Raw genomic sequence first — 23,961 nt, 5'->3', positions numbered from 1 at the left:
GGGTAAATAATCCTCACGGAGGAACATTGATGCTGTAGCTCAAGTTGATCAATATCAAATATATAACTGATACATGCTTCACAGAAGATGCTCAATACAAAATCAATATGACTATATCACTACACAAATGTAGAGGCAATAGGTTATTGTCTTATATATTTTGAACTTCAAACAGATCAGTCATAGATAATCACAAACAGACTGATTATATAATATCTATTGTGGGTTAAAAGTTCTCATGGAGGAGCATTAAAGTTATTGCTGATCATTAATATAAAAACAAGATTAATATAATCAACACGTTTCACAAAACATTTAACGTTATTTAAATTATCAATTTGATCATTTTCTCAGAGAACGTTAACTTGTTCAGTACAACTTTAATTAAACGTCTCACAGCAAGACTTAAAAAAACTCCTGCATAAGCAGAAGATGAGGAATATATTTTATTATACTCATTACTGTCCATGAAATTAATCTTAGACCAACATGGTCAATCCGTTGTGTTTGTCTGAGTGGAGCTCCTATCTGTAGGTCTCTACCAGGGCCTCCAGGGGGCGATGTTTACTGGACTCTTGTTTTTGCTGATGCTGTGCTGGGCTGGGGAGCTCAGCTGAGGACCGTCAATCTCCCTCCTGTTCTTATCAGAGGATGGCTGCAGGCTCTGGAAGTGTCTCAGCAGTCTTCTCTGGGACTGTGACTTCTGCTCATCTTTAGAAAGGAAGTGAACAATCTCTTGGACACACCTGGAGTAACCCTGATTGACAGGTGCTGAGCAGGAGGAGGAGCTCACTGGCTGGTTCTGTTGCTGTCGTCTCAGGAAGCAAACTGTCATCTCCAGGATGTCGGCTTTGTCCAGCTTAGAGTCGGACTGCTGGTTGAGGATCTCTGGAACCAGGAGAGACTTGAGCTGCTCAATGCTGTTGTTGATACGATCTCTGCGTAACTTCTCCACCACTGGCTTTCTTAGCTGCAAGAAGAGACAAGGAGAGGCATTAATAACCTTATTCTGGTGGATGACATTATTGAAGCAGATGAACAATAAATCAAATGTAATTAATTTCATTGAATTTGAATCTTAAGTTTACCTTGTTTGTCAGAGTCAGGTGCTCCTTCGTGTAGATCATAGTTGAAGTGATTGTAGGTACCATGGCTGGATCTCTGTGCTGTAGAGGTCTGTGTAGAGAGAATCTGATCTCTACTGGCTTCATCTCTCCTATATATTGTCCCAATCTGCATATGAATATGTGGGTCTTGGGCTTGTTGGAGTTTCTCACAGTCTGTAGCCAATGGGAGAGCTTGGGAGGACAGTGAGGAGTGTGGAGCTGCCACATGCTCAGTGTTCTTATTGCTGGTGGACAATGGTCACGTCTCAGGGGAACAGGTGGAGGGGTGGGGGTGATGGAGAGTGACTGACAGAGCGCTGTATGAATCTGGGAAAGTGGTGACCCCTAGATCTGCAGCCTGTTGTTGGGATCAATGACACTGACAGAGCACACTCCTCATTATTACAACTTACACGTGTGAGACTGACAAGTCTCTAAAATGTTTTCGGAATACAGCACATTATATAAAATGCTTGTTGGCTACTGAAATTGTATTTAATTTTTCTTAAAGTTTTTGCTGACAGTTTTTGAGAAATAGTATCAATCAGATTGGAGTCATTTCACACCTATCTGTCTCTAGCAGATTACCTCAGAGCTAATGTGACTGCATCTAAGTGCAGCAACTCTGAGGCGATGATGATCTTCTGTCTGTCTACAGGCTCAGGTTTCATAGAAGCCCCAGGCAGCAAACTTCCCTCCTCTGAGCTCCACAGCACAGCTGGCTCCCTGCACAACGCTGAGCTTGCCCCAGTCACACGCCCTCCTTTTCCTGGAGCTGGGAGCCAAAGGGACACACGGCTTCCCACACTTCTGCATGCCGTCTGCTGAGCCCTGACACACAATAGAAGCGTGTCTGCTCTCACAAAGCCCCACTGGCTGTGCCCTTGCACAGCAAGCAAGGGAGGGGATTGGTTTATAAGGCAATCTAGTACCTACAGTGCTGTAAATACTTAAGTAAAAATACTTTCAAGTACTACTTAAGTAGTTTTGGGGTGTTATCTGTACTTATATACTATTTATATTTTTGACAACTTTTACTTTTACTTCACTACATTCCTAAAGAAAATAATGTACTTTTTACTCTATACATTTTCCCTGACACCAAAACTACTCGTTACATTTTGAATGCTTAACAGGACATCCATCAGGAGAACATCCCTGGTCATCCCTACTGCCTCTGATCTGGCAGACTCAAATGCTGCCAGATGCTTCCTTTCTAAATGCTTCCTTTCTAAACACAAATGCTTCCTTTGTAAATTATGTCTGAGTTTTGGAGTGTGCCTCTGATCTGGCAGACTCACTAAACACAAATGCTTCCTTTGTAAATTATGTCTGAGTTTTGGAGTGTGCCCCTGACTATCTGTACATTTTTTAAATGATTGATACTTTTACTTTTACTTTTGATACGTAAGTATATATTTTGAATTGCATTTACTTTTGATACTTAAATATATTTCAAATCAAATACTTTTAGACTTTTACACAAGTAGTATTTTACTGGATGACTTTCACTTTTACTTGAGTCATTTTCTATTAAGGTATCTTTACTTTTGCTCATGTATGACAATTGGGTACTTTTTCCACCATTGCCTACAGCCAAATTATCTGGATCCCATATAACTCCATTTGGAAACACTTTAAGGAATTGCACAATATTTTGACAAGATCTTTGCCAAAGAAACTCTTAAAATTCTATGTTTGTGTACTATGTACTCTGAAGATTAAGTTTACAAATTGACCCCATATTATGGATACCAGGAAAGTTGATTATGTATCTCAACCGTCAGCGACAAAGATTTCCCAATTAATATCAACAAATAAGATTGCCTAGGTTATCTATTAGATTCTTGACATGACCAACTTACTGTAAGAAGGCCATATCGGAGATATAGTACACACATATATTATTGTAATCTACTGCAATGATAGTTGGCTAGGAGCAGAAAGACTTGTGATCCGAGCATACGTGTCATATTTGCATTTTGTTGATTTGCATCACAACTTGACATGGGAACATGATTTGTCTGTGTACTCATGGGCATAGACACGTTCCCAGGGACTAATGTGGCCGACCTCTTTGGCATATGGCATAATAAAAAAAAACATCCCACCTGTCCTGTGAGGAATCAGCTATTATTCCCACTGACCATTGTCCCACCATCGGAGCACTCTGATTGGCTGCAGAGCGTGAGACAGCGCAGAAGGAGGCACATAAATACGACATGGAGATGCAGAGCTCCCTAATGAAGACTCTCTAAGCATCAGCTGACCCAAGACCAGCCGCAACAGAGCAGAACAGAGGAGCTACCAGAACACAAACTCTAGACCACCATCAAGACCTACCAAGAACAACATCTCCACTTTATTGACGAGCCGCAAACTCAAAGCCAAACATCTGAAAATGCCCGCCTACTTGGACATTGCGCTTCAGAACAGCACTAACGTGAAAGATCAGCACATTAGGTAAACTCATGACGAATTACATTGAAATGCTTCAGGTCGTAAAGAGTAATAAACGAATACAAACTCTGTGAGCGAGAAGAGGTGTTCATGATTGTCTTGTGTTGTTTTTCAGGTGTAAACTCTCTCTGCTGGAGAGGAAGTGCAGCAGTGGTGTGGAGAAACTGAAGATAGTCATTGGAGAACACCTCCAGAACGGGATCCCTACATCTCCCATTTCTCCTATTCTGGAGAAAACGGTGTCCTTTTTCACTCCGAAGAAGGCTTTGCTGTCACCCACGGGCTATTCCAAATATTCCAGGGACATACTGCGTCTCTTCCCCACTCCAGAGGAGGACATTGTACCACTCTGCTTTGAACAATGAGGGGAGAGATGCATGGACGTGGAGGTTCCAGTTCAGAGGTCAAGGACCCTGCTGACATTTACTGTGGCGTTGGCTTAATGTATTCGCTTGAGGCGCTGCTATAGACTGCAACTGATTGGCCGACACTGGATCGCAACTGACAGAGAGACATAGTTAAATGAATAATAAGTCCAAAATAGGTTTTGTCTAAAATTACAGTGATTTTGTGAAGGTTAGTTTGTGTATATTTCAATTCTGTCGAAATGATTTAGAAATGCATTTGCATGCATTGTTATTAGCAGTCGTACTGCTCTATCCTTTCTATGAGAAAGTCAACCTTGGATGTGTTTGGTGATCTCTGCTACCTGGAAGAAAGCAGAGCGGGTTACTCTGATTGTAAACACTTGTCCTCAGAGATTGAGTTAGCGAGTGCTGGGCACTCTTGTTACAATGTAGAAGTATGGACAATGTGACCATTGGTTCATCCCACTTTCTTAGGGTATGTGAGTCTATGTCGAATTTGAACCGTGCTAGCCTTTACACTAAGAGGAAATGTTATGATTGTTATTTTAAAATGTACTGTTTATTTTGTTTTCAACTACTAATGAATGGCTTCACACACATATAAATGTGCCTAATACACAAATGTGCCTAAAGTGTTTTTAAATGTACCTAACATGTTTAATTCAAAGACTAAATAAATATTTTCAGCATATATTTCACGTGTCTTTTCATGTTGTCTTCAAAACACATCTCTCCATTGGCAAACCCCAGAGGGATGACGGCATTAGGTACATACTGTATGTTATATCTCATGTAGGGATGATTTCTTCTCTCCGTTTTATGCTCCTGACATGAAGTGACAGAAAAACGGGAAAGTATATTATACTAAAGGGCCATTCATACCTCTACAGTAGCTTGTGAACTTGGACAGTCAACAAGCCAACATTTGGTACATTTTATAGCACAAGAAAGCATCAAACCAGGAAGTGAATACGTGTACAGTCCAGGCCCGGTGTGTTAAAAAAAAACTGACATAACATAAGTGAATAACTTACTAAGATAGCGCAGGAATAAACACACAATGCTGTACTTAGAACGTTGTACACCTTGAACAGCTCAGAAAACCACAGAAAACCGTTTGCTGTATTGTTAGCGGAATGTGTTCAAGCACCAATGACGTTACAGGGCTAGAACGATTATATCCGTTATATCCTGACTTACTGCAATACAACTATTCTTTTAAGATGTGTATCAGATTAAACAGATGTTGTCGGGGCAAAGGTCAAGTCAGTAACATGCTCAACTTCTGATAAATCACAACATTGCACTAATTGGTTTCCTGATTTAAAAAAGCATCAGTAATTAGGTGATAATTGATCATGACTGTCACATGGCTGTTGTTTCACTCTTGTGCCTAAGCACACTTGCAGTTGAGTCATACTGAAATGGAGTCATATTTAACTACCAAGTTTCTCACCAGGCACCTTTGGGGAATTGGTTGTATGAAGAGAAGAATTAGCATTTAACAAGGCACACTTCTATTGTTTAAAGATATTTCCATCAATGGACAAAGTGTGGGAAAGCTCTGGAGAGCGGAGTCACAGTTTAAGGTCTTTGGCAGCTTCATTCTTTACATCAATATAACAACAAATAACAATAAAATTGTCCATAAAAAAAGATGAAAAAAGATATTCAGTAATGTAGTCTGAAACATTTTAATATCTGAATAAAATGAAATCAATATATGCAACAGTACGGAAGGAGCCAGTGGTAGTTTCCCTCCAGAATCCAGATGGCCCGTGATGTCAGCCTCTGTCTTTAGTACAACACAGAGCCAATAGCCGTCACTAATGGTCCACTGAGCAGCTTTTGTAATGCATTGATCACAGCACACAGGACTCAGTGTGGGAAACTCAGATCAGCTCTCTACTCACACTGACCAGTGGCCTCAAGACAGAGGACACATCTGCTACGTTTGAACTCTACTCTGGCAGTAGTCTGCCAAATCTTCAAATACACAGACGCAAGAGCAGAATCGCAATGCAACATACAGGTAACTGCCAAGATAATGGAAACACTTGAGTAAATGAGGGATGCAAAGTATATTGAAAGCAGGTGCTTCCACACAGGTGTGTTAACTGAATGAATTAGGCAATTAACATCCCATCATGCTTAGGGTCATGTATAGAAATGCTGGGCAGGCCATTGTTTTGGCTACCATGACTATGGCCAAATAGGACGGCAATGCCCCCATCCACAGGGCACGAGTGGTCACTGAATGGTTGGATGAGCATAAAAACGATGTAAACCAAATGCCATGGGCTTCTCAGTCACCAGATCTCAACCCAATTGAACACTTACGGGAGATTCTGGAGCGGCGATTGAGACAGCGTTTCCACCACCATCAACAAAATACCAAATGATGGAATTTATTGTGGAAGAATTGTGCTGCGTCGCTCCAATAGAGTTCCAGACACTTGTAGAATCTATGTCACGGTGCATTGAAGCTGTTATGGCTCGTGGTGGCCCAACATACTGTTTAAACACTTTGTGTTGGTGTTTCCTTTATTTTGGCAGTTACATGTATATATACAGAACAAGGGTAAATGACAGTTAACTTATAACTATACAATATTAGGTTTCAAAGGTGACAATGTTCTTAAAGTCTCTGTTGATTATAGCTAGAAATCTATATTAAAAATCTATATTAAAATATTTTACTGTCAAATTTGACACTTTATTTTGCAATACAACCATCAGAAGGGATTAGGTGTTACAACTTTCTCATGTAGAGAATCTGTGTCAGTCCCACAAGTGTAAATTGTGATGATGAGCGTGTGCTCTGTCAGTGTCATTGATCCCAACATCAGGCAGCAGATCTTGGGGTCACCACTTTCCCAGATTCACACAGCGCTTTGTCAGTCACTCTCCATCACCCCCACCCCTCCACCTAGTCCCCTGAGACGTGACCATTGTCCTCCAGCAATAAGAACACTGAGCATGTGGCAGCTCCACACTCCTCACTGTCCTCCCAAGCTCTCCCATTGGCTACAGACTGTGAGAAACTCCAACAAGCCCAAGACCCACACATTCATATGCAGATTTGGGACAATATATAGGAGAGATGAAGCCAGTAGAGATCAGATTCTCTCTACACAGACCTCTACAGCACAGAGATCCAGCTATGGTACCTACACTCACTTCAACTATGATCTACTCTGAGGAGCACCTGACTCTGACAAACAAGGTAAATTGAAGATTCAAATTCAGTGACATTTATTCAATTGTATTGATTAATTGTTTATTTGCTTCAGTAATGCCATATTGCAGAACAAGGTTTTGATGACTCATCTCTTCTTGCAGATAAGAAAGCCAGTGGTGGAGAAATTACGCAGAGATCGTATCAACAACAGCATTGAACAGCTCAAGTCTCTCCTGGTTCCAGAGATCCTCAACCAGCAGCCCGACTCCAAGCTGGACAAAGCCGACATCCTAGAGATGACAGTTTGCTTCCTGAGACGACAGCAACAGAACCAGCCAGTGAGCTCCTCCTCCTGCTCAGCACCTGTCAATCAGGGTTACTCCAGGTGTGTCCAAGAGATTGTTCACTTCCTTTCTAAATGTGAGCAGAAGTCACAGTCCCAGAGAAGACTGCTGAGCCACTTCCAGAGCCTGCAGCCATCATCTGATGAGAACAAGAGGAAGATTGACGTCCTCAGCTGAGCTCCCCAGCCCAGCACAGCATCAGCAAAAACAAGAGTCCAGTCAACATCGCCCCCTGGAGGCCCTGGTAGAGACCTACAGATTGGAGCTCCACTCAGACAAACACAATGGATGGACCATGTTGGTCTAAGATTAATTTCATGGACATTAATGAGTATAATAAAATATGTTTGTTGTTTTCTGCTTATGCAGGAGTTTTTAAAAGTCTTGTTGTGATTGAGACATTTAATTTCAGTTGAACTGAAGTCAAAACGTTTTTCCAAGAAAACAATCTGATCGATGAAAACTACATTTTTGTAGTGTTAATTGAAATCATCATAACCTTTATGTTTTGTGAAACATGTTGCTTATATTGATCATGTGTTTATATTCATGATCAACAATAACTAATGGTTCTCTATGAGAACTTTTAACCCAAAATGGATGCAATATCTTCAATCTGTGTGTGATTGTATTTGAATCGTCTGTTTTTATGGTCTAAAAATTAAGAGTAATTTTTAACCACTACATTTGTGTAGTGATATAGTCATATTGACATTGTATTGAGCATCTTCTGTGAAGCATGTATCAGTTATATATTTGATATTGATCAACTTGAGCTACAGCATCAATGTTCCTCCGTGAGGATAATTTACCCAAACTGGGTATTATACCTTTTATCATCACTCTGTGATAAACAATATTTGATTTGTTTAAAGATCGAACTTCATTTGTGAAATTATCAATCATGTTATTTGAATAATAATTTTATTGCAAATGTGATTAAAATAATGTCTAATTGAAAAACACAATTATTTTGAACAATTAATTTGTCTTTCATAAAGAAAGTAACTTTGTATCCTATACTCTGATAGAGTATCATATCTTGGAGATTTGTTCAAGTTCTTGTTGTGATGTTTAATCGCTTTATTTCTGTTGAAATATTTACCTTAAATTAAGGTATTCAATGATGTGACTCAGTGAGTCAGTCTGAATAAATACACAAATCATCAAATGAAATATTTTTGTCTGTTGCTTCATTCTTTTCTTGACCAAGACAATCCTCCAACATCATTAAATGGTTAAATTACTGATTTATGAAACTCCACATAGATTAAGTGGCTGATTCAAATGCAATAAGAATGATGACCCAAGACTATGCAGAATGATATTGACTGCATTGGAATGCAACACTCAATTGAATCAATATATTCATTTTTATCTCTAGGTGCTTCATTCAAAGTCTACAGAGTAATATCAAAGTTAAGAGACATTTCTAGTCAAACATTATTATTTTACAGTCATTGTTTTTATATAAAACACAACAGTCATATCATATATTGTTGTAGTAAAGGTGTAATGAACTATAGAGATGTAAGTGATCATCATTCTGACTTCCTTAGGAGACATGACTCATATGTTTTTTATTGATGCACCTGTTTTAAATAAATGTATTTTCAGTGTTTCAGAAAGTGATCAATTATTTTAGTTTAGTCATAATATATCAGTGATTCCAGGTGTTGGGCAAAAACTAGTACTGTCATCTTAATGCTTTAAATGTTTAGAGCAGCTGTGCCCCTCAAACTCAATAGCTAATGTGATGTGTAATAAGACACACTTCTATTGATCCTCCATTGAAAGCAGTGAATGGAGAGAATGTGGGAAACCGAGGAGAATTCACTCACAGGGCCCCTTCAGGACAATAGACTGGGACCTCGACCCTGGACTGTCAGAGGTTAGAGTGGGGGACTGTGTCTCTATGGGAATCAATGGATATATTTCTGATAATCCCACATTTAATGTTTACTATTTGGGTCTTGAATTTAGAAATATGCTAAAACATATGTTTTAAAAAAACAGTTATCAAGATATCATTTTTTTTCCATTTTGAAAGTGCTTTTTGACAAAATGAATGCAGTTAATTATGTTTTTATTCTGTTTCTATGTGGGCATGGTTGAAAACATTATATTTCTTTGTATAAACAGAGAATTGACTCTCTGCAACAGTGAATCTTTATCTGTTGCTTAGGATACATATATGTGTATTGAGCTTCACCCCCGAAGGGATTGATAGGAACTGCTTGTGTAGAGATGAATTAGCATTTAACAAGGCACAGTTGTATTGTTTGGTGGAAGCTCTCTCAATGGGAAAAGTGTGGGAAAGCTCTGGAGAGCAGAGTCACAGTTTAGTGTCCTCATCAGTCCCACCAGCACCTGTGATTCTCTATGGTGAATTGGCACACTTCTATTGTTCAGTGGATAGAATGGGTGGGAAGGGGTATATTGGGTTATTTCTTACTCTTTCTTAGGAGTGAAATACAATAATGATTCAATAAAGCAAATTCTGATATATTTACCCAAGTTATGATAGGCTTTCTCTATCTTGTTGATGGACAGTTTTATTCCGTGCATTCATACAGTTCAGTTGTTTGTGTGATAAAAAGTGAACAGCTTTCAAATCCAATTAGTCATACAAAAGTGAACCCTTTGTCAATTTATAATGAAACAAATCACAGACAATCATTTTCAGCAGAGTACTCAATATCATGTGTTCTAAGCCGTGACCGGATGAACATGTATTCATAAAAGTATGTCCTGTTAGTATAATCTCGCCAGTGCTGATCTTTCCCTCCAGAATCCAGAAGGTCTGTGACGTCAGCCTCTGTCTTTAGTACAACACAGAGTCAATAGCCGTCACTAATGGTCCACTGAGCAGCTTTTGTAATGCATTGATCACAGCACACAGGACTCAGTGTGGGAAACTCAGATCAGCTCTCTACTCACACTGACCAGTGGCCTCAAGACAGAGGACACATCTGCTACCTCTGGACTCCAGAATGCTTGACCTTATAACTACTAATACTGAGTTAAGAGAACCCTTGCTATTGATACTGATGACCCTTAAAATACTGAAAACCAAGGTATACATTATCCTGGTATCTATCCACTCACCTGTTAATGTTGACTAAAATCTTATATATTCCCAAACATTCTGACTGACTGAAAATACAAACATGCATAAAATAACCAGGAATTAAAATTGTGAAACATTGTCACACATCATCATATTGTTAAATGTAACTACCGGTATGTGCGAAGTAAAACCATATTGTAGAGTCGTTAATTAACTTCAGAAGTCATATCCATGGAGAGAATCAAATGTTTCTAAGTCAGTGATGAAGCTTGGATACAGAATATTACATTCAACAATGTCCTTTTAGGTGGAGATGAACAACACTGTTCGTTAAATTAGAGAATCTGTGTCAGTCTCACGTGTAAGTGTGCAATCAGAGGTCAAACCCATCTTCAAGTGTTTAACTGTGACTGAACCTGCACTGTAACAAAAACAATGGTATTCAACAACAACAATCAAATGGACAGGGGCAGCAGCATCTGTTTTAATGTGAAGGATGACTGTCAGTCTCACACGTGAAAGTTGTAATGATAAGTGTGTGCTCTGTTAGTGTCATTGATGCCAACATCAGGCAGCAGGTCTAGGGGTCACCACTTTCCCAGATTCACACAGCGCTCTGTCAGTCACTCTACATCACTCCCACCCCTCCACCTGTTCCCCTGAGACGTGACCATTGTCCCCCAGCAATAAGAACACTGAGCATGTGGCAGCTCCACACTCCTCACTGTCCTCCCAAGCTCTCCCATTGACTACAGACTGTGAGAAACTCCAACAACCCCAAGACCCACACATTCATATGCAGATTTGGGACAATATATAGGAGAGATGAAGCCAGTAGAGATCAGATTCTCTCTACACAGACCTCTACAGCACAGAGATCCAGCCATGTTACCTACAATCACTTCAACTATGATCTACTCTAAGGAGCACCTGACTCTGACAAACAAGGTAAATTGAAGATTCAAATTAAACAACATTTATTAAATTGTATCGATTGATTGTTAATCTGCTTCAATAATGTCATACACCAGAATACGGTTATTAATGCCTCTCCTAGTCTCTTCTTGCAGCTAAGAAAGCCAGTGGTGGAGAAGTTACGCAGAGATCGTATCAACAACAGCATTGAACAGCTCAAGTCTCTCCTGGTTCCAGAGATCCTCAACCAGCAGCCCGACTCCAAGCTGGACAAAGCCGACATCCTGGAGATGACAGTTTGCTTCTTTTATCCCACAATAGATTTGATATAATCAGTCTGTTTGTGATTATCTATTACCGATCTGTTTAAAGGTCAAAATATATAAGACAATAACCTATTGCCTCTACATTTGTGTAGTGATATAGTCATATTGATTTTGTATTGAGCATCTTCTGTGAAGCATGTATCAGTTATATATTTGATATTGATCAACTTGAGCTACAGCATCAATGTTCCTCCGTGAGGATTATTTACCCAAACTGAGTAATATACCTGCTATCATCACTCTGTGATTAACAATATTAGATTTGTTGTAATATCAACCTTTATTTGTGAAATTATCTATCATGTTATTTGAATATTAATTTTATTGCAAATGGGAGAAAGAAATGTCTAATTGAAAAACCCTTGTTTATTTTAAACAATTCTGTTGTCTTTTATAAAGACAGTAACTTTGTATGCAATACTCTGATAGAGTATCATGTATTGGATATTTGTTCAAGTTCTTGCTGTGATGTTTAATCACTTTATTTCTCTTGAAATATTTACCTTAAATTAAGGTATTCAATGTTTTGGTGGTGTGACTCGTTCAGTCAGTCTGAGTAAATACACAAATCTTCAAGTGAAACATTCTCGTCTTTTACTTCACTCTTTTCTCCACTGAAATAAGCTTCCAATAGAGTTACGTTACTGACATGATATTCCACATATACAGTTGAAGTGGGAAGTTTACATACACTTAGGTTGGAGTCATTAAAACTTGTTTTTCAACCACTCCACAAATTTCTTGCTAACAAACTATAGTTTTGGCAAGTCGATTAGGGCATCTACTTTGTGCATGAGACAAGTCATTTTTCCAGCAATTGTTTACATTCAGATTATTTCATTTATAATTCACTGTATCACAATTCCAGTGGGTCATAAGTTTACATACACTAAGTTGACTGTGCCTTTAAACAGCTTGGAAAATTCCAGAAAAATGATGTCATAATTGGCATCATTTGAATCATTTGGAGGCGTACCTGTGGATGTATTTCAAGGCCTACCTTCAAACTCAGTGCCTCTTTGCTTGACATCATGGGAAAATCTAAAGAAATCAGCCAAGACCTCAGAAAAACAATTGTAGACCTCCACAAGTCTGGTTCATCCTTGGGAGCAATTTCCAAATGCCTGAAGGTATCACGTTTATCTGTACAAACAATTGTATGCAAGTATAAACGACATGGGACCACGCAGCCTTCATACCACTCAGGAAGGAGACGCGTTCTGTCTCCTGGAGATGAAAGTACGTTGGTGCGAAAAGTGCAAATCAATCCCAGAACAACATCAAAGGACCTTGTGAAGATGCTGGAGGAAACGGGTACAAAAGTATCTAAATCCACAGTAAAACGAGTCCTATATCGACTTAACCTGAAAGACCGCTCAGCAAGGAAGAAGCCACTGCTCCAAAACCACCATAAAAAAGACAGAATACGGTTTACAACTGCACATGGGGACAAAGATTGTACTTTTTGGAGAAATGTCCTCTGGTCTGATTAAACAAATATAGAACTGTTTGGTCAGAATGACCATCGTTATGTTTGGAGGAAAATAGGGGAGTCTTGCAAGCCGAAGAACAGTATCCCAACCGTGAAGCACGGGGGTGGCAGCATCATGTTGTGGGGGTGCTTTGCTGCAGGAGGGACTGGTGCTTTTCACAAAATAAATGGCATCATGCAGAAGGAAAATTACGTGGACATATTGAAGCAACATCTCAAGACATCAGTCAGGAAGTTAAAGCCTGGTTGCAAAAGGGTCTTCCAAATGAACAATGACCCCAAGCATACTTCCAAAGTTGTGGCAAAATGGCTTAAGGACAACAAAGTCAAGGTATTGGAATGGCCATCACAAGGCCCTGACCTCAATCCCATAGAATAATTTTTAGTAGGATTAAATGTCAGGAACTGTGAAAATCTAAGTTTGAATGTATTTGGCTAAGATATATGTAAACTTCCGACTTGAACTGTAGCTACTAGATAGACTACAGTATATGGGGCTAAATCAGAAAGAGCCTACTTTGAGCCAAGAAAAAATGACACTATACAGGTATATCATATTCCTCTTCGTGCTTCTCTGAAAACCTACAGAGTAAAATAAAATTCATTTCTAGCCATACTTTATTCATTCACATGATTTGGTTTGATGTAGTCAGAAATTGCTGACTAATTATTTAGGCTGTTTATTTGACCTATGATATCACTTAAATGTAATGAGGCGTGAACGAGATAATTGGTCATGTGAGTTCCCAGAGACATGGCTGTGTTGTTTTTACTGAAACACCTGTTTTACAGAAATGTATTTCAAATATATCAGAATGTATTGCGATAGCATTTGCGTTCCACGATTTTGAATATGTACATGACATATCAGGAATTCAAGGTGTTAGACCAAAACTGCTGCTGACATTTTAGCGCTCTAAACGTTTAGGGCTGCGTGCTGCATAATGTGATGTGTTATAAGACACACTTCTATTGTTCCTCTATTCAAAGCAGTGAATGGAGAGAATGTGGGAAACCGAGGAGAATTCACTCACAGGGCCCCTTCAGCACAATAGACTGGGACCTCGACCCTGGACTGTCAGAGGTTAGAGTGGGGGACTAGGTTTCTATGGGGAAATCAATTAATCTGTCTCGAATGATCCCATAAATGTCCTGCATTGTGTGTCTTGCAGGAAGAAATCTGATCAAATATATACATTTTCCCAAGAGGTTCAAGATATCATATTTTGATTTGCTTTTTTGGAGCCCAATCGAGCAGTACTTACATTTTCTCCAGGATTATTGCAATTAATCCCGTTTTTATTCTGTTTGTATGTGGGGCATGGTTTAAACATGCCATTTGTTTGTATACAGAAACACACTTACAGATTGACTTGATTCACTGTAAGAGTGAGTCTGTTTCTTAAGATAAATATTTAAGGGATTCTATTTTTACTCCCAAGGGCTTGATGGGAACTGCTTGTGTAGAGATGAATTGGCATTTATCAAGGCACACTTCTATTGTTTAGTGGAAGTTCTCTCAATGGGCAGAGTGTGAGAAAGCTCTGGAGAGCAGAGTCACAGTTGATTCTCATCATCATCAGTCCCACCAGCAATCAAATCAAACTTTATTTGCCACATGCGCCGAATACAACAAGTGTAGACTTTGCCATGAATTGCTTACTTACAAGCCCTTAACCAACAGTGCAGTTCAAGAAGAAAATATTTACCAAGTAGGCTAAAATAAAAAGTAGTAATAAAAAGTAACACAATAAGAATAACAATAACGAGGCTAAATACAGGGGGCACCGGTACTGAGTCAGTGTGCAGGGGTACAGGCTAGATGAGTTAACCTGTACATGTAGGTTGGGGTGAAGTGACTATGCATAGGTAACATAGGGGGGGGGGGGGGTCAATGTAAATTGTCCGGTGGCGATTTACATGAAATGTTCAGCTGTCTAATGGCTTGGTTGGTAGAAGCTGTTGAGGAGCCTTTTGGTCCTGACTTAGTGCTCCGGTACCCCTTCCCGTCCTGGATGGCAGGAAGCTTGGCACAAAAATGTGGTAAAACTGATTTAAGTTTGCCTGCATTAAAGTCCCCGGCCACTAGGAGCGCCGCTTCTGGATGAGCATTTTCTTCTTTTCTTATGGCCTTATAGAGTTGGTTGAGCGCGGTTGGTTGAGCGCGGTCCAGATTCGCTTTGTGGTGGTAAATAGACGGCTACGAATAATACAGATGAGAACTCTCTTGGTAGATGTCGACAGCTTATCATAAGGTACTCTACCTCAGGAGAGCAATACCTCGAGACTTCTTAAACCAGTTGTTATTGACAAAAAGACACACCCCAACCCCTCATCTTACCAAAGGTAGCGTCTCTGTTCTGCCGGTGCATGGAAAATCCCGCCAGCTTTATATTGTCAGTTTCTTCGTTCAGCCACATCTTGGTGAAACATTGGATGTTGCAGTTTTTAATGTCCCGTTGTTAGGATAATCTTAATACTAGGTCATCAATGTCATTTTCTAACGATTGCACGTTAGCAAGAAGATCAGAAGGCATTGGGAGTTTACGCGCTCGCCTCCAGATTCTCAGAAGGATCCCCGATCTGCGTCCCCTTTTCCGGCTTCTGAAATAAAAATACATTCTAAGTGTACACATATACAGTATATGTTTTGCAGCACAATTTTAAGATTAAAGCCAGTGTTAGGGTGTTTCCCTCCAGAATCCAGAAGGTCTGTGATGTCAGCCTCTGACTATAGTTCAACACAGAGTCAATAGCCGTCACTAATGGTCCACTGAGCAGCTTTTGTAATGCATTGATCACAGCACACAGGACTCAGTGTGGGAAACTCAGATCAGCTCTCTACTCACACTGACCAGTGGCCTCAAGACAGAGGACACATCTGCTACCTCTGGACTCCCAAAGTGAGGCTTAATTGCCTTCACTCTCAAAATAAAGAAATAGTGAACGTGTGCTGCTACAAGACTTGGTCTCTCTAATGAGAAAACCACGAGGCTGCTGAGGGGAGAACGGAATGGCATCACAAACACCTGGAAACCACGTGTTATGGAATGGTAACAAATTCATCATATTCCAGCTCCAGTCATTACCACGAGCAATTTCTCCCGAATGAAGGGGCCACCAACCCACTGTGGAGAAAACCAATAATCGATCAGTTCAATCACTATCAATTAGAAGCCACTTAAATGGTCTTATCATTTATCTTAAATAGTTTGAGTGCAATGATTGGGGGGGGGTCTGTTATTTAACACACATTTGTAAGAGGAACTTGACAAAGGATAGCCTGTGAACTGTGATCCAAATGTTTGATGAGCACCCATACCTTGAGATGAAACTGGAACAGACCATAGCACATTCATAACTGCGCAATCAGAGGTCAAACCCATCTTCAAGTGTTTAACTGTGACTGAACCTGCACTGTAACAAAAACAATGGTATTCAACAACAACAATCAAATGGACAGGGGCAGCAGCATCTGTTTTAATGTGAAGGATGACTGTCAGTCTCACACGTGAAAGTTGTAATGATAAGTGTGTGCTCTGTTAGTGTCATTGATGCCAACATCAGGCAGCAGGTCTAGGGGTCACCACTTTCCCAGATTCACACAGCGCTCTGTCAATCACTCTCCATGACCCCCACCCCTCCACCTGTTCCCCTGAGACGTGACCATTGTCCACCAGCAATAAGAACACTGAGCATGTGGCAGCTCCACACTCCTCACTGTCCTCCCATTGGCTACAGACTGTGAGAAACTCCAACAAGCCCAAGACCCACACATTCATATGCAGATTTGGGACAATATATAGGAGAGATGAAGCCAGTAGAGATCAGATTCTCTCTACACAGACCTCTACAGCACAGAGATCCAGCCATGGTACCTACAATCATTTCAACTATGATCTACTCTAAGGAGCACCTGACTCTGACAAACAAGGTAAACTTAAGATTCAAATTCAAGGAAATGAATTACATTTGATTGATTGTTAATCTGCTTCAATAATGTCATCCACCAGAATAAGGTTATAAATGCCTCTACTTGTCTCTTCTTGCAGCTAAGAAAACCAGTGGTGGAGAAGTTACGCAGAGATCGTATCAACAACAGCATTGAGCAGCTCAAGTCTCTTCTGGTTCCAGAGATCCTCAACCAGCAGTCGGACTCCAAGCTGGACAAAGCCAACATCCTGGAGATGACAGTTTGCTTCCTGAGACGACAGCAACAGAACGAGCTGGTGAGTTCCTCCTCCTGCTCAGCACCTGTCAATCGGGGTTACTCCAAGTGTGTCCAAGTGAATGTTCACTTCCTGTCTAATGATGAGCTGAAGACACAGTCCCAGAGAAGACTGCTGAGCCCCTCCCAGAGCCTGCAACCATCCTCTGATAAGAACAGGAGGGAGATTGACGGTCCTCAGCTGAGCTCCCCAGCCCAGCACAGCATCAGCAAAAACAAGAGTCCAGTCAACATCGCCCCCTGGAGGCCCTGGTAGAGACCTACAGATTGGAGCTCCACTCAGACAAACACAATGGATGGACCATGTTGGTCTAAGATTAATTTCATGGACAGTAATGAGTATAAGAAAATATCTTCTTTGTTTTCTGCTTATGCAGGAGTTTTTAAAAGTCTTGCTGTGATTGAGACTTTTCATTTCAGTTGTACTGAAGTTAAAAACGTTTTCCTAGAAAACAATCTGATCTTTGAAAACTACATTTTTGTAGTGTTAATTGAATTATCATAACCTTTATGTTTTGTGAAACATGTAGATTATATTGATCATGTGTTTATATTCATGATCAACAATAACTAATGGTTCTCTATGAGAACTTTTAACCCAAAATGGATGCTATATCATCAATCTGTGTGTGATTGTATTTGAATAATCTGTTTTTATGGTCTAAAAATTTGAGTAATTTTTAACCACTACATTTGTGTAGTGATATAGTCATATTGACATTGTATTGAGCATCTTCTGTGAGGCATGTATCAGTTATATATTTGATATTGATCAACTTGAGCTACAGCATCAATGTTCCTCCGTGAGGATTATTTACCCAAACTGGGTATTATACCTTTTATCATCACTCTGTGATAAACAATATTTCATTTGTTTAAAGATCGAACTTCATTTGTGAAATTATCGATCATGTTATTTGAATAATGTGTTTATTGCAAATGGGAGAAAGAAATGTCTAATTGAAAAACCCTTGTTTATATTACACAATGATGTTGTATTTTATAGAGACGGTAACTTTGTATCCTGTACTCTGATAGAGCATCATATCTTGGAGATTTGTTCAAGCTCTTGTTGTGATGTTTAATCACTTTATTTCTGTTGAAATATTTACCTTAAATTAAGGTATTCAATGATGTGACTCAGTGAGTCAGTCTGAATAAATACACAAATCATCAAATGAAATATTTGTGTCTGTTGCTTCATTCTTTTCTTGACAAAGACAATCCTCCAACAACATTACATTATTAAATTACTGATTTATGAAACTCTACATAGAATAAGTGGCTGATTCAAGTGCAATAACAATGATGACCCAAGACTATGCAGAATGATATTGACTGCATTGGAATGCAACACTCAATTGAATCAATATATTCATTTTTATCTCTAGGTGCTTCATTCAAAATCTACAGAGTAATATCAAAGTTAAGAGACATTTCGAGTCAAACATTATTATTTTACCGTCATAGTTTTTCTGTAAAGTTATGATAGGCTTTCTCTTTCTTGATGATGGACAGAATTGTATTCAGTACGTTTACATAGTTCAGTTGTTTGTGTGATAAACAGGGAACAGCTCTCAATTCCAATTAGTCATACAAAAGTGAACCCTTCATCGATTTATAATGAAACAAATCACAGACAATCATTTTTAACAGAGTACTCAATATCATGTGTTCTAAGCCGTGATAGGATGAATATTTATTTATAAAAGTATGTCCTGTTAGTATAATCTTGCCAGTGCTGATCTTTCCCTCCAGAATCCAGAAGGTCTGTGACGTCAGCCTCTGTCTTTAGTACAACACAGAGTCAATAGCCGTCACTAATGGTCCACTGAGCAGCTTTTGTAATGCATTGATCACAGCACACAGGACTCAGTGTGGGAAACTCAGATCAGCTCTCTACTCACACTGACCAGTGGCCTCAAGACAGAGGACACATCTGCTACGTTTGACCTCCAGAATGCTTGACCTTATAACTACTAATACTGAGTTATGAGCATCCTTGCTATTGATACTGATGACCCCTAAAATACTGAAAACCACGGTATACATTATCCTGGTATCTATCCACTCACCTGTTCATGTTGACTAAAATATTATATATTCCCAAACATTCTGACTGACTGAAAATATAAATATGTATGAATTTAAACAGAAATTGTGAAACATTGTCACACATCATCATATTGTTAAATGTAACTACCGGTATGTGCGAAGTAAAACCATATTGTAGAGTCATTCATTAATTCATTTCAGAAGTCATATCCATGGAGAGAATAAAATGTTTCTAAGTCAGTGATGAAGCTTGGATACAGAATATTACATTCAACAATGTTCTTACAGGTGGAGATTAATAACACTGTTCTTTTCTTTAGAGAATCAGTGTCAGTCTCACACCTGTAAATTGTAATGATGAGCGTGTGCTCTGTTAGTGTCATTGATGCCAACATCAGGCAGCAGATCTAGGGGGTCACCACTTTCCCAGATTCACACAGCGCTCTGTCAGTCACTCTACATCACTCCCACCCCTCCACCTGTTCCCCTGAGACGTGACCATTGTCCCCCAGCAATAAGATCACTGAGCATGTGGCAGCTCCACACTCCTCACTGTCCTCCCAAGCTCTCCCATTGGCTACAGACTGTGAGAAACTCCAACAAGCCCAATACCCACACATTCATATGCAGATTTGGGACAATATATAGGAGAGATGAAGCCAGTAGAGATCAGATTCTCTCTACACAGACCTCTACAGCACAGAGATCCAGCCATGGTACCTACAATCACTTCAACTATGATCTACTCTAAGGAGCACCTGACTCTGACAAACAAGGTAAACTTAAGATTCAAATTCAATTCAATTAATTACATTTGATTTATTGTTCATCTGCTTCAATAATGTCATCCACCAGAATAAGGTTATTAATGCCTCTACTTGTCTCTTCTTGCAGCTAAGAAAGCCAGTGGTGGAGAAGTTACGCAGAGATCGTATCAACAACAGCATTGAGCAGCTCAAGTCTCTCCTGGTTCCAGAGATCCTCAACCAGCAGCCCGACTCCAAGCTGGACAAAGCCGACATCCTTGAGATGACAGTTTGCTTCCTGAGATGACAGCAACAGAACGAGCTAGTGAGTTCCTCCTCCTGCTCAGCACCTGTCAATCAGGGTTACTCCAGGTGTGTCCAAGTGATTGTTCACTTCCTGTCTAATGGATGGACTATGTTGGTCTAAGATGAATTTCATGGACAGTAATGAGTATAATAAAATATATTCTTTGTTTTCTGCTTATGCAGGAGTTTTTTAAGTCTTGCTGTGAGACGTTTAATTAAAGTTGTACTGAACAAGTTAACGTTCTCTGAGAAAATGATCAAATCGATAATTGAAATAACGTTAATGTTTTGTGAAACATGTTGATTATATTGATTTTGTTTTTATATTCATGATCAACAATAACTCTAATGCTCCTCCATGAGAACTTTTAACCCACAATAGATATTATATAATCAGTCTGTTTGTGATTATCTATGACTGATCTGTTTGAAGTTCAAAATATATAAGACAATAACCTATTGCCTCTACATTTGTGCAGTGATATAGTCATATTGACATTGTATTGAGCATCTTCTGTGAAGCATGTATCAGCTATATATTTGATATTGATCAACTTGAGCTACAGCATCAATGTTCCTCCGTGAGGATAATTTACCCAAACTGGGTATTATACCTGCTATCATCACTCTGTGATTAACAATATTTTATCTGTTTTTCAGAAAATGTTGCTCACATTAAATTAATAGTTTGTATATTGCATTGAAAAACCTTGTTTAAAAAAAAAAACATTTATATTGCATTTTATAAAGACCGTAACTGTGTATCCTATACTCTGATAGAGTATCATATCTTGGAGATTTGTTCAAGTTCTTGTTGTGATGTTTAATCACTGTATTTCTCTTGAAATATTTACCTTAAATTAAGGTATTCAATGATGTGACTCGGTGAGTCAGTCTGAATAAATACACAAATCATCAAATGAAATATTCTTGTCTGTTACTTCATTCTCCTCTTCTCAGAAGTTTCCAACATGGTTACATTTCTGATTTCTGATATTCCATATGTAAAAGCAAAGAAATCCTACACTGATCCAAAACAATGATCTAGAAAGCATTAGAATACAACCCTGAATCTACTGTACATACCTCTGGGTGCTTCATTCAAAATCGACCAAGGTAGCAGTGGTGGAAAAAGTATTCAATTGTCGTACTTGTCATGAGTAAATTCTATACATCAAATTCCTTATATTAAGCAAACCAGAAGTAACGATGTTTCTGTTTTTTAAATTATGGACAGACAAGGCACACTCGGACATAATTTGCAAACACAGTATTTGTGTTTAATGAGTCCGCCAGATCAGAGGCTATAGGGATGACAATGTGTTATATTGAGAAGTGCGTGAATTGGTGTCAGGCGGTGGGTGTAGCTGGTCCATGAAGTCAGGAGCAGGAGAGCAGAGATGAGTGAACAACGCACTTTACTCAAGAAAATAGCACAAAGTAACAGTACCAATGTGCGAACAATAACGATCGCCACAAAACACGGGTGAAAACTGCACCCGGACAAAACCAGCCGGAAACGTACCGACCTGAACAATAAATAATCACACGTAAAAGACATGGGGGAAAACAGAGGGTTAAATACAGGACCAGTAATTGGGAAATGAAAACCAGGTGTGTGGGAAACAATGACAAAACCAATGTAAAATGAAAAGTGTATCGGCGATGGCTAGAAGACCGGCGACGTCGACCGCCGCCCGAACAAGGAGAGGAACCGACTTCGGCGGAAGTCGTGACAATTGGACGATATTGATGTCCTGCCTGAGCATTCAAAATGTTACGAGTACTTTTGGGTGCCAGAGAAAATGTACGGGAGTAGAAACTACATATTGTCTTTAGGAATGTAGTGGAGTAAATGTAAAATTTGTCAAAAATATGAATAGAAAAGTAAAGTACAGATACCCTAAAAAACGACTTAAGTAGTATTTTAAAGTATTTTCGATATATGTTCTTTACCCCCCTGCAAGTAAGATACAAGTTCAGACACATTTCTATCCATACATAATGAGTTTACATTCATTTGTTTTCTTTGACATGTGAAATGAATTATAGAGCGATAATTATTCATAATTATGGAGGCATGACTGTTTTTTAGTTTGTTGCTGATATCCCTATTTTACATGTATTTTCAGTCATCATTCCAGTCATCTTGATGTTTGCTTAGTATGATATTTACATTGAATTAAAGCCTGATCATCTGAAATAATCTTATACCGTACATATTGTTACCATTGTCACCAAGATCATCCTGATCACACCCTCATCTGTTTCACCTGTCCTTGTGATTGTCTCCACCCCCCTCCAGGTGTCACCCATCTTCCCCATTATCCACTGTGTTCTCTGTTTGACTGTTGCCAGTTTGTCTTGTTTGTCAAGTCAACTAGCATTTTGTCTCAGCTCCTGCTTTTCCCAGTCTCTCTTTTTATTGATCTCCTGGTTTTGACCCTTGCCTGTCCTGACTCTGAGCCCGCCTGCCTGATCACTCTGCCTGCCCCTGAGCCTGCCTGCCAACCTGTACCTTTTCCCTACCTCTGGATTGTTGACCTCTGCCTACCCTGACCCTGAGCCTACCTGCCGTCCAGTACCGTTGCCCCACCTCTGGTTTACTGACTCCTGCCTGCCTTGACCTGTCTATTTCCTGCCCCTGTCAATTCAACGTGTCTGCATCTGGGTGGGCAGATTAGTGAAGTAACAAGAAAGTCAATATCAATATTTACAAATAATGTATTAAATTATCTATTAGGCTAAAGCAATCATGTGTTATTAAGAGCACCTACACCTAATGGTTTAAATTGCTTTACAAATTGTACTCCGGACACCAGAGATGGACTTGATGCGGAGGTGGTTGGCTCAGAAATGATGGGCAGATGGTGTTAGACTACCATCTACTGTAACCAAAATAAGCCATTTTTACATCCTAAAATATCTCATTTCCACAAGCCAGTTTTGGTTGCTTGGATGGTTATTCAGGATCATAATCAAAATCTTAGGGTATTGCAAAAATACCAGTCTTCCTTTAAAAAGCCAGACCGCAGTAATTCTTATGTTCTTGATAAGAGTCAATGACGGAATGGTATACTATAAGACATTACTACTGCAATTATTAGTTGGCTTTGCATCAAACCATGTTACCAAGTTTCATTGGTACTCATAAACATTCCATTGTTTACTCTTTCTTTACTGTATATCCTGAACACATCCCTCTCTGAATGGTAGGAATTAGTCTGTTAACATAACTAAGGGAACAGCTAACATTCACTAGATTGTCCTTCTTTGCACAAAATTCGCTCCATCCTCTCCATTATCCACAGAATGGGTAGTCCCAGTAAATGCATTTCTCAAACAACTCTTCCTGGTTCAGAGA

The 23,961-nt window shown here is 39.4% G+C and overlaps 3 protein-coding genes and 1 pseudogene across 3 annotated transcripts; 3 read left to right on the top strand and 1 right to left on the bottom strand.

Moving 5' to 3' along the window:
• Positions 1-405: 405 nt before the first annotated feature.
• LOC115145543 (transcription factor HES-5-like) lies at positions 406-1,322 on the bottom strand. The gene is made up of 2 exons (XM_029687059.2): positions 1,089-1,322; positions 406-970 (listed from the first exon to the last, which is right to left on the bottom strand). The coding sequence occupies exons 1-2, from the start codon at positions 1,209-1,211 to the stop codon at positions 539-541; spliced, it is 555 nt and encodes a 184-aa protein (XP_029542919.2). The 5' UTR covers positions 1,212-1,322; the 3' UTR covers positions 406-538.
• A 5,415-nt stretch (positions 1,323-6,737) lies between these two features.
• LOC115145518 (transcription factor HES-5-like) lies at positions 6,738-8,584 on the top strand (annotated as a pseudogene).
• Positions 8,585-11,354: 2,770 nt separating this feature from the next.
• Positions 11,355-11,776, top strand: LOC115145508 (transcription factor HES-5-like). The gene is made up of 2 exons (XM_029687041.2): positions 11,355-11,477; positions 11,600-11,776. The coding sequence occupies exons 1-2, from the start codon at positions 11,355-11,357 to the stop codon at positions 11,774-11,776; spliced, it is 300 nt and encodes a 99-aa protein (XP_029542901.1).
• A 5,297-nt stretch (positions 11,777-17,073) lies between these two features.
• On the top strand, positions 17,074-17,767 carry LOC115145499 (transcription factor HES-5-like). The gene is made up of 2 exons (XM_029687036.2): positions 17,074-17,196; positions 17,315-17,767. The coding sequence occupies exons 1-2, from the start codon at positions 17,074-17,076 to the stop codon at positions 17,744-17,746; spliced, it is 555 nt and encodes a 184-aa protein (XP_029542896.1). The 3' UTR covers positions 17,747-17,767.
• The last annotated feature ends 6,194 nt before the right edge of the window (positions 17,768-23,961 follow it).

The sequence above is a fragment of the Oncorhynchus nerka genome, linkage group LG2 (assembly GCF_034236695.1).
Source record: "Oncorhynchus nerka isolate Pitt River linkage group LG2, Oner_Uvic_2.0, whole genome shotgun sequence".
In the NCBI taxonomy this organism is placed as follows: domain Eukaryota; kingdom Metazoa; phylum Chordata; class Actinopteri; order Salmoniformes; family Salmonidae; genus Oncorhynchus; species Oncorhynchus nerka.
This window is presented reverse-complemented; position numbering and strand designations above follow the sequence as displayed.